General features: G+C 32.2%; 1 protein-coding gene across 1 annotated transcript; it reads left to right on the top strand.

Moving 5' to 3' along the window:
- Nucleotides 1–5,085: 5,085 nt before the first annotated feature.
- Nucleotides 5,086–10,817, top strand: LOC100819902 (protein SPT2 homolog). Its single transcript, XM_006585829.3, has 10 exons — nucleotides 5,086–5,282; nucleotides 5,639–5,727; nucleotides 5,869–6,101; nucleotides 6,837–6,954; nucleotides 8,565–8,639; nucleotides 8,724–8,847; nucleotides 8,950–9,533; nucleotides 9,644–9,780; nucleotides 9,970–10,056; nucleotides 10,410–10,817. Exons 2-10 carry the CDS (start codon nucleotides 5,701–5,703, stop codon nucleotides 10,522–10,524), a joined length of 1,500 nt encoding a protein of 499 aa, XP_006585892.1. The 5' UTR covers nucleotides 5,086–5,282; nucleotides 5,639–5,700; the 3' UTR covers nucleotides 10,525–10,817.
- Nucleotides 10,818–11,410: the final 593 nt, after the last annotated feature.

Raw genomic sequence — 11,410 nt, 5'->3', positions numbered from 1 at the left:
CACAAGTTTCATTTCCGTTATGTAGTTTTCATAGTTCTTTTCTCTTTATGTCTTTCATTGTATTAGTGTGCTTAAGATGATCAATTTACCATATGATGAGATCATGTTTTTGTTGGTAGCTTTCTTTAGGAGAATTCTAACCAAGGAAACTATAGATAAATGTAGAATACAGGAGGAAATGTAGGAAGTTATTGTTATACAAAGTGATTCAAATATACTTTATAACTTGCGAGTTTTTCTAACAACATCTCTTCTAATTTTAATTGAAATTTCTCCTTAAGTTGAATTTTTTTGTATATGACCCTCTAGAAGTTATTTTTGAATAGGCCAACTAAGGTTGAAAATGTGGATAAAAGTGGAAATGCTCTATGAACTACTATGGGCCCAAAACCTGACATAGAGCAGAGAAAGGGAAAGAGGTTGGACTAACTCTTGATGTTTGCCTATTACATTTTAGTGCTTGTAATACGAAGAATATTCATTAGATTATTAGAGTTTAATTGACTAAGTTATTCTTTTTTACCTTTTGTTTCTTAATCAGTCTTCAAGAAAAATAGAAGAAAAATCTAACGCAAAAGGGGTGGAAAGAACGCGTCTTCAATCAAAATTGAAGGTAAAGGTACTCTTCCATTTTCCAAAATGTTTCTCTAGAAATGACTAGCATTTTCTACATTCCATCCTGATCCTGCCTATGGCTTCACTCAAGTGTGTCAGCATATATTTAGTGTATTAGAGATAATTGCTAAAAAATAGCATGTATAATGATATTAAGAAAAATGTCAGCAACACACTCTTTTGAGCACATTCTCTATTATTAACTGGAATTTATTGAAAATTGCAAAAAAAATATAGGTCTCACTTCTTATTTAATAAACTTCACTCATGAATTTATAATTTTTATTAAAATTTAACCAATAATAAAGAACATGTTAGACAATGTGTAGCATTGATGGTACTAATATGTAGAATGGGAAATATTGGATTATTAGATGGACATTGCTATTTTCATCTATATAATAAGCATAAATGGCTTTTCTGAACACTGTATGGCTCAACACAAAAGGAAAAAGAGGCAGAGATGGACAGGCTAAAAACATAATGCCAAAGGCACACCCTCACTAGCTTTTTACCGTGGTAAAAAAGTAGTAAAAAGTCATTCAGAAAAGGTACATGCTATACATTTCATCTGATATATGTACCCTACATAATATCATTCTGCATAATATCACTGGGAAATTGAAGTCATCAACTAATGCTTCTTTTATAAATTACATTACAAAGTAGTAACAATTTGTATTTGGTATTCAGCGCCTTTGTGTCCCAATTTGACTATAAATCTGTTTTGGTACTAAGGTTTTATTTTTCTCCAAGCTTATTCTTTTAAATTTGAAGCTGTAAGGAAATGATTTACCATTTCTTTGTGATTGCAGGTTGGAAATGGTTTATCTAAAGATTACAAAGCTCAAAAAGGTTTTAAGTTTGAACCTATGTCCTTCCTTAGTAAACTCTCCATGAGTTTTAATTTTATCTTTTTGTTTTAATACATAGGTAGAAGCTCCTAGATTTATGTTTTATTAAGCTTTCTGGTTGCTTCGTCCAAGTTTAAAGAAAAGCATTTTGCTTCTTCGGATTCTTTTTTTATTTTTCTGCTTCTTCGGATTCTTGTTTTTGCTTGGTCGGGTTCTGAGGGTAATTTCAGGAGCTTCCATTCCCATTTGTTAAAGGACCGAGATGGTTTTCCCTTTTCTGGTGTAAAATCTTTAATGCTTCGATCTACATTGGTCAATATTCTTGCCTTTTGTTGATATTATTTGCCTTATTGTTCTTGTTGTTGTAATTATTATTATTATTATTATCAACTCAAGGCAAAAATAGCAAAACTGAGGACACAATTATTGGAGCCTCGAGAAGTATGCTGCTATTTATATTGTTTATTATTGGTTTCTACTTCCAGATTTAGTTTCTCTGCTAAGCTTTTGTATGAATTTTGCAGGAGACCAAGGTTTTGAAGTTTTTAGGATTTATGTGGAATCATCTTTCATGGGTCATGGAAGCTGCAACAATCATGGTCATTGCTTTGGCGGAGTAAGCTGTTGTATACTTTCAAGTTTTGATTGTATATTCTGTTGAAAATGTTCATTTTGATATCTCCGTGTGAATGCACATAATAGAATAATGACTTTCATCCTGTGATTCAAATTTGTCTTCTAAATCAAGTTTTGTGATAATAATTAGATTCATATGACATTTAAAAAATAGATTGATGTTATTAGTCATATTATTATTATTATTATTATTATTATTATTATTATTATTATTATTATTATTATTATGTGTTGTTGAGTTAACTTTAGCAAGTGTGTTTATTTTTATTTTATTAATTTGCCAACTTATTATATATCCTTTTTAATGTTTTACTTTTTTTTGTCACACATATACAAGCACCAATGGCCTATTTTCTCAATCTACTTAGTTCACTCACAAATCACAATCAAGTCCAAAGGTTTGATTAATTTTGAGTTTTAATGGACATTCTAATTCATTATTTGTAAATTGTTGATTTTTGCAGAATCCGGTAGGCATGGCTTTAGTTTGTTAACAAGGTAAGTTTTGGCCTATAATATAGTGAAAAAGCAAAAGACATTGTGAAATACTTGAATGTGGTTTGCATTCAAGTATATTATTGATTAGTACATGGTTAGTTAATATATTATGCTTTGCTTTTCATGGAATGGTTAGGCTCCGACTGTTTTGATTTTATTTTATTTTTGTAACTTTGGGGTATTTGCCCGTTCTTGAGATAATCAAAGGGATTGGAGGATTGGTAACTGTTTTAGTTTTTTTAAAAAAAACATTTTTGAGAATTTGCCCGTTCTTGAGGATTTTAGATTATTAAAGTTGATTGGTTAATTGTGAGTTAAGTTTTTTAAAAAGAGACACTAAAAAATAATTACTCATATTACTGTAAGTAAAGTGTATCGATTTTTACATTGCAGATAATATTTTTTTTTTAGTTCTGAGCTTTTGGTTGGTTTTCTTAAGTTAATTTTCTGATGCATCAAATGGTAACAGATAAAGTTTTAAACAAGCACAGGTCTAAATGTATTATCATTGGAAATATTATCACTACAATGTAAAAAGATTCATGGGTGCATTCCGATTTTGATATGATTTTTGGTGGCTTGCAAATACTTATCTAGATAATATTGTCAGAAAACTGTGAGAGTGAATCAAAAGTATACTCTTTGATAATTATTGGACTCTTCTTTCTGCTGAGACATGCATAATGTATTCATGAAGTTAAGAATAAGAATACAAAGCTGTGTATTCTACTAGGACACCTTTTTGTTCTTGGTGGTTTATGTAAATATTATGTTGTCTAGATTGAATGCTTTTAAACAAATTCACGGGTACTTAGATTCAGTATTTTTACCCCTAAATTTTAATTTTTTTAACAAGTGCAGAAAATAAATTATGCTGACATTGGTGATAAGAGCGTTCTTCAACCATGGTATGACTTTCTCATCGAGAGCGACTTCGATCATGGAGATGAAGTGTCATTCTATTATCAGCGCCATAAAAAAATTTGGGAAATTGTAATTAGAAGACAAAAGGACTGGGGTGATAGCGATACCGATTAAACTTTGTTTTGTATTTTGTGAATTTTGCCCCAGATGTTTTGTTAATTTTGTTGTCTGAACAATTGTTTTGTTATGAATATTAAGCTTTATCATGCTTCATGGTTCAATCTATGTATTTAATCTTATATGTACATTAAACTTTGCAATCTTTGGTTAAATTTATATGCATATTAACCTTTGCAATAGCGCTTACCAAACGACCCGTGCGTACGCACGGGTTGCTTTGTTAATTTTGTTATTTGAACAATTGGATTCCTATGAATATTATTCATCTATGTATTTAATCTTCAATCTTTGCTTAAATTTGGATGAATATTAAGCTTTGAAATTGCGTTAACCAAGCGACCCGTGCGTATGCACGGATTGCAGACTAGTTTAGTTATTAAACATAAATAAATCCATTGATTAAGTTAATATAGAAATTCTGATTTCACTTGAAATTGGAAAATTTTAAAAATTAAATTATATGCATGCAACTTTTTAATATAAAATCAATATAGGCTATCACTATTTAAAATTATATGTTTAAATTTTTTTAGTTCTCACATTTAGTTATTAAACATAAATAAAATGTATATTAAATTTATTATATTTCTATATAAATGTTCTATTTAATTTTCTGATTTATTAATTCTTAAAAATATAATATTAAAAATATAAAAGAAAATTGAATTAATTTTTTCCATTAAATACACGTTATAAAGTGCTACTCACTAGAACCTTTTCATGTTATTTATTGAAAAATAACATGAGAATAATAAAATTCAGTATATTGAATTAATTAAATGATAATTTATTTATTCATTTTTTACTTATTATTTTTCTAAAAAATATATAAACGTCATTAAACATGAATGTATTGTAATTCTTTTTATTTCTTTCACTTTATCACTCCACAAGTTAAATGATATATAAAATAACTCAAAAAATTGATGTACTTATTGTAATAACCGTTGAGTTCACATAAATAAGATTATGATATGATATTTAGTATGATTTGGTAGCGAATCAGTGACCTGTGTCAATGGTCTGCATGTACACACGATCCAATAGGTGAGTTGGCTCATCCATGGGTTCGATCGGGCTAATTGATTGGGCTGAGTTTTTTTTTTGTCTTGCATAAGAAATTATAAATATTTTTTAATCTATTAGATTAGAGGTTAATCTCATTTAAAATATATGATGGTCACCGATTTAAGAGAATTTTACATGATAAAAATTAAATAAGAATTTTTCTGTTAAATAGATCAATTCTTAATTTATTTAGGATTCTAAGGAGAGTTGAATAAGTATGCTTAGGTATATTATTCCCGTTGTTGGACAGGCCTGGCCACAGCATGTGGGTGCAAATACACCTCACCGTAAAGGGATCCGGGTCGGGTGGGTAATAACTAATGGGTTTTGGGTATATAGTTCCAGAACCATCACTTGAAGGTGTCGGAAATAATATACGATAAGATTGGGTCACTCACTGTAAAGAAATTTTTGCAATCTTTTATTAAATCACCAATAAAAAAATAAAAAAAAAAATACTGCAACCCGACGAACACAATAAAAGGAGCTACTCTTGCAGTTCCAAATCCCTTTCTTTCATTCCGGTTTCTCCATTCAACGATTTGCGCTGTGAATCGATCATTCATTGTAAGTTCTCTCTCTCCATTTCCTCTCTCGCAATTTTCCTTTCTTCCATAGCTTCTATCTTGTAATGCTTTCGTTTTGCTATTCGCTCGATGTCATGTCCGCCGATTCAGTTTTAGGGTTTTCTAGTTGCATAATTCCTTCAATTTCTCAATTTTTGTGCATTCGGGAACAATCAATGATCTAAATTTATAGTTTTTGGTTTGTTTTCCCATTCTGGCGAATTGTGCTTCTCGTAACCCTAATTTTAGTTTTCCAGAGCAGATTTTATTTATTTTTTTGTCTCTCCGTCCTATTGGATTGGGTAATTTTCTTGTTTCTAATCTAATTCGCGTTCTTTGTGTAATTGGCACCAACAGAACGATCTTTCAAGGAAATATTCGTTGCGATCGGTGATTCTGTTGTTGTTATTGAAACCACAATGCGGGGCTATGGCGATGAAGGAGATGTAAGCATTCTTTACTTTTTAGGGTTTAAGTCTATATTTCACCTTTTACTGCTCTTTGTTTATTGTTGCCTTTCCTTTTGCTGTTTGAGTTTTATGGAGCATTTTTGCCTCATGATAATTCCCTATTTGATGGAACCATAGGGTTACGATGATTATTATGAGGATGAAGATGAGTATGAAGAGGAGGCTGAGGAAGAGTATGAAGAAGAGGAAGAGGCGCCTAGGAAGCCTTCAAAAGAAGAAATGGAGTACCTTGAGTTGAGGCAGAAGTTGAAAGAATCCATTAGAAAGCAGATGAAGAAGGAGAGTAGTGGTAGTGGTACTTCGCGCCGGGATTCAACCGATCGAAGCAAGAATAAGCTTCCTTATGATAAGTGAGTCTTGCAACCATCTTTTCCACAACAACTTTTTGTTGCATGAGTGCTTTGAGGAAGTCTCGAGCCAACATATCCTATTTTGATTGGGGCTTTGGTTTGAGAATCCAAATTTGTTTTCTTTTAGTAAGTTCAATTGTACCTTCTCTCTCTTTAACATTGCCCTTTGGGGCATGACGGCATCAATCTGATAAAGTATCTTGTTTATCATGGACATCTATATGGAATCAAAATAGGCTATAATCTCATTAACATGATCTTATTTGATGAATTTTTATTCCACACCTGGAAGGTTGCTTTTTGTCTGTTTGGAGGCTAGTTGCTGCTTAACAATTTTTTGCTCTTCCCTACAGCTGGATAGATGTTTTCATTACCTTATAAAAAGTAAGATGCTCAGTTGATTACACGCAATCCATTAGTTTGTTCTTTTAACTGAGCATTTTACTTTTTATATTGATTGTGTATAATCATTTCTTTGTGAAATAGCTTTGAGTTTAGTTTTGCGTATTATTTAATTTCTGTTTGGTTTTTAAGATATCTTTTATTTCGTTTGTGCAATTTGTGATTTTGGGGCTCAAGATTTTGTTACTATTTATTTTTGGCTTGTTTGGGTGATATTTATTATACATGCTTTGTGCTCTTCATTTATGTATTTTGATGCTTGACATGCTGTCTTGGTAAGTTGAAATTTGCCAACAGGAATACTGAAAATATTGTATCAATCTTCAATTGCAGTTATGGTTCCTTTTTTGGTCCATCTCAACCAGTTATTGCACAGAGAGTAATTCAGGAGAGCAAGTCATTGCTAGAAAATCAGCATTTGGCATCTAGGTTTTCTGACCCACATCGCATTGTAAGTCTTCAGAATTTCTGTTTTGGTGTTCCTTTATAACTTTTTTGTATTAAGTTCTGTATAATATTATTGATCTTTCATTATGTCCCATTACATCAATTCCTTTATTTTTTGAAGTGATCTTAAACATTTTAAACTTACTATTTGGAATCTTGTAGCAGTTGGCATCTTATTTCCCATTTAGCAATGTGAAAAGAAATTAAAATAAAGGTTATAAAGTAATAAAAGAAGTTGCATAAGGAACTTGAGCTGTTTATTGTTTTAAATATATCACATGATTCCTTTTCCTGTTTTGCCTGCTATCTTTTGAGTGGAGGAATACCTAAATAAAGTCTGGTGTTTGATGTGTTGGATTTATTATTGTAGTAATATTTTACTTTAATGTCAAGCTCCTAATGCTTTTCTTCTTATTGTGACTTTGGAAGCTTCTTTGGCAATAATTCATGTAGTGTGACTAAAGTAAAATCTGGAAAACAACATGAAGCATCCCCAAAATGCTGTAGTAGTATAGCAGATCAGAGTGACTGCTACTCCAAACATAATGAAACAAATAATTTCTAAGACATGCAATGCATTCTAGATGATCAAAACTCAAAAGTACTCAAAATCGATAAGAGGCAGGCCTTGCCAATTACACATTTTTCACTCCACCAAATTCTCCAAAGTTTGGCTAAACCTATAATTCTTAACATGATATCAGAGTGGAGTGTTACATTTGGTGCAGCGGTGTGCCAAGTTCTTTTCTTCTTATAGCACCCTGCATCAGATACCACACCCTTCCATATTTAAGGCATTGGATATGGGCCAGGGCACTAGGTCATTGAACCACACCCATAGATCCACCATGTGCTCTTGCGATCCTTAGGGCATGCCAATTACACATTTTTCACTCCACCAAATGCTCCAAAGTGTGGCTAAACCTATAAATCTTAACATGATATCAGAGTGGAGTGTTACATTTGGTGCAGGGGTGTCCCAAATTCTTTTCTTCTTGAACATTAAATGGTCTAGCATTTGCTTCTCTCTATCTTTGGATGTTTTAGCAAAGCTTCTCTTCTATTCTTTGTGCTTCTTGTTTAAATGACATGCCATTTGTCTTATGTTTTTGGGTTTTAATACTTGTAATTATAATTCTAAATAAAGCTTAGTAAGATTTAGCTTGAGGGGGAGTGTTAGAATATAATTAGATTGTCTTATACTTTCAGAACCTTTTGTGGAATCTATTAGTCATCTAATTGGAGAAACTTAGGAGTTGTTTCCTGGTTATTTTATATCTTCTGTATACTTTATTGCTCCATAATTTAATTAGGTTATTAGTCTTATTGTAAATGGATTTAGGCTTGTACAAGTAAAGTTGACATAATTTTTAGTATAAATGGGAGTATTTGGTTAGGGTATTGTAACGCATTACAGCCAGTCAAATAATTTACTGTTACTATTCTTAGCTATCATTCTCTCTTTTCCTTCTACCCTAAAACTATAATTCTTAACATCACACAATTACTTTTGCTTAAGCACTGAGAATATGCAGCAGTTGGGTGATATATAATGTATTTTCTCCCTGGAGTATTTTATTGAATCTTGTTTCCTCATAATGATATTGTCTGCAGAAGAAGAACCAGAATAAAGTACCTAGTGGAGGATCAAAGTCTTCATCTCATAATCTGGCACCCAAAGTCAGCGAGGTCTTGTGGCTATCTGTGTTAAGTTTTTCATGTCACGTTGTAGCTTAACCTCTGCTCTAATTGATTTTTTTCATATTCATACAGATGAAAGTTAAAGCCCAGAAAATCAAGAATACTAGAGATTACTCATTTCTTTTATCTGATGATGCGGAACTTCCAGCTCCTTCTAAAGCCCCCCCATCTCAGAATATGCCTATACGAAATTCTGGTATATTGCACTTGGTGATGTGTGTATATGGTGTTGAATGTTGGATTAAAGCATGTTATTGTAATTAAGGAAACTTATACAGGATTTTTGCTGATGTTGAAGAGGGACGACCAGCTCAAGTTCCAGCAAGGAATAAACTGCCTTTGAGCAATGGTGGCAAGCATGTTCGTGCCAGTCATGAGGAACGGAATGTAGGTTCTGCAGCTGGCCATTTGCCTCCTAAATCAGGATCCAGTTACAGGACCAGTTCAACCAGTAAACCTAGTATGGCATCAGCAGATTCTAGGAAACAGCCTGGTAACAACAGTGGTAATGGACCAGGCCGGCCTGTTGGGCCAAAAGGCTTGCCTTCAAAGATTTCTGTTGGTACCACTGGGAATAAGTCTTCAACACCTGCTATAAAAAACCCAGTGAATGGTATGCAGAAATCACTCCCTTCGAAGAATCATCCATCCATTCCAAAACAGATTGTAGAACAAAGAATTTCGAAGCACAGTGTTGAACAAAGAATTCCAAAGCAGAGTGTTGAACAAAGATTTCCAAAGCAGAGTGTTGAACAAAGAATTCAAAAGCAGAGTGTTGAACAAAGAATTCAAAAGCAGAGTGTGGAACAAAGAAAAGACATACGAGAACTATATAGACCTAAAATGGCACCAAAACAACCAGTGGCATCATCAAAACCACAGGTGTGGGGCTATATAATTTTGTTCACTTAGTCATGGATCCCTTACATTTATGGATTTATACCTTTAGCTTCTTTAAAATATATATTTAAATTGCTCACTCGTTTTGCCAGATAAATAGGCCACTTAAACAAAATTCAGTGCATACTGCTTCGCAAGATCGTCGTCCCAAGCCTAAGGCTGCTAAACGACCCTTTGATGATGAGGAGGACGAAGTGGATGTCAGGAACATGATCAGAAATATGTTTAAGTAAGTTTTTGTTTTTCTAACTAATATGCAGATAACATTGAATTTTATAGAATGTGTTCTTTGTTTTGTTTTTTGGAGAGAAAGAAAATTTTTGGAACTTGGAATATTTAGAACTATTTAGATTGTCTCAATTTCATACATTAATGATTATTTAGAACTTTTAATAATCATTTGTTGGTCCATTTGCAGTTACAACCCTAATAAATTTGTTGATGATGATGACGTCGACGATATGGAGGCAGGCTTTGATGAAATCTTGAGGGAAGAAAAGAGGAGGTTTGTTTCTCAGATTAAAATTAAATGCCACTTTTGATTTATTCTGTCTTGCTTTTACTTGTTAATTAAGTTGATCTCTCTGCTAAAGCAAAGTCTTTCTTTTCCTCATTTTGCGCTCAAAAGTTGGCCTTTCCTGGCACTTATTGATGCTCATCCTTACCTCTTTCCCTTTACTTTTTCTTCCCATAATAGTAGTTGCATGCATCAATACTTTGGTTTCCCTTCCATTTCCCTGACTACATGATTGTGTTATAAATCCTACTGCCATTTAATCATATGATTTCTGAATGACGCTTTTTATATTAAGTAGTTTTTTGGGTTGTCGATGATTTTTTTTTGTTATACACATGCAGTGAAATGATTGCTAAAAAGGAGGACGAGGAGCAACTTAGGTTAATCGAGGAGGAAGAGGAAAGAGAGAGGAGAAGAAAAATGGCAAAGTTAAAGAAACGGAAGCTTGGTTATTAGTAGTTAGTAGTAACATGTCAATGATTTTAGTATAATGAAAATTCTCTTTTTCCAAGGGCAGTTTAATCGTGGGATTAAATTATTCTATTCACCAATGAAGATTGAAAAATATTCGCCCTCACATTGAGCTTGTTTCAGTTTGAATTTACATAGAAAAGATATACCGTTATGTAAACGCAGTTTCGTTTATAGTTAACGTAAGGGCAGTGGTGGGGTTTTTGCATTGTGTATGATTTTGAGCGTTTGGCACATTTATTGGCCGTCATTATACGCAGTGGATGGATTGAAAGTGAGATATATTGTTCACCATTTTGCTTCATCTATTCTTCTGAGCAATGTATTTTATATTAGTGTTGGTAGCGAAACAAGGTCATTCTTATTTTTATTTTTGTGTATAATTGTGACAACAAAGATTGAAGCTTGGACATTGCTATACAAGCTATCACTATTAGGCCGAGTTTAGTGTGTTTTAAGTCATTCTTAAAACTAGGTTATTCTTTCATGAGAAAAAGTGTAGTCTTATATTTTTGTTTAAACGTTAAGCTTTTATGTTTTCATATTAAGGTATTTGGATTTTGGATTTCAAGTGGATTTTCTCATTACTTTCAAGAGTTTATTATGTTATTTTAAAGTTCAAAGAAATTAAATCTATATGTTTTCTCAAGTTTGATGACGATATTTATCAAGAGAAAAAAAGAATATGTACTGTTGTGTAAAAAGTTTTACATTTAAATAATCATTTAATCAGTGCATAAACATTAAAAAGTTTGATTTCAAGTGTATTTTCTCATTAAGAGTTTATCATGTTTTTCTAAAGTTGAAAGAAATTAAATCTATATGTTTTCTAAAGTTTGATGACTATATTTATCAAGAGAAAAAAAATAAT

Source organism: Glycine max, chromosome 8 (genome assembly GCF_000004515.6).
Source record: "Glycine max cultivar Williams 82 chromosome 8, Glycine_max_v4.0, whole genome shotgun sequence".
NCBI classification, from domain to species: Eukaryota; Viridiplantae; Streptophyta; class Magnoliopsida; order Fabales; family Fabaceae; genus Glycine; species Glycine max.
The sequence above is the reverse complement of the archived record's forward strand: the minus strand, read 5'-3'. Positions and strand labels throughout refer to the sequence as shown.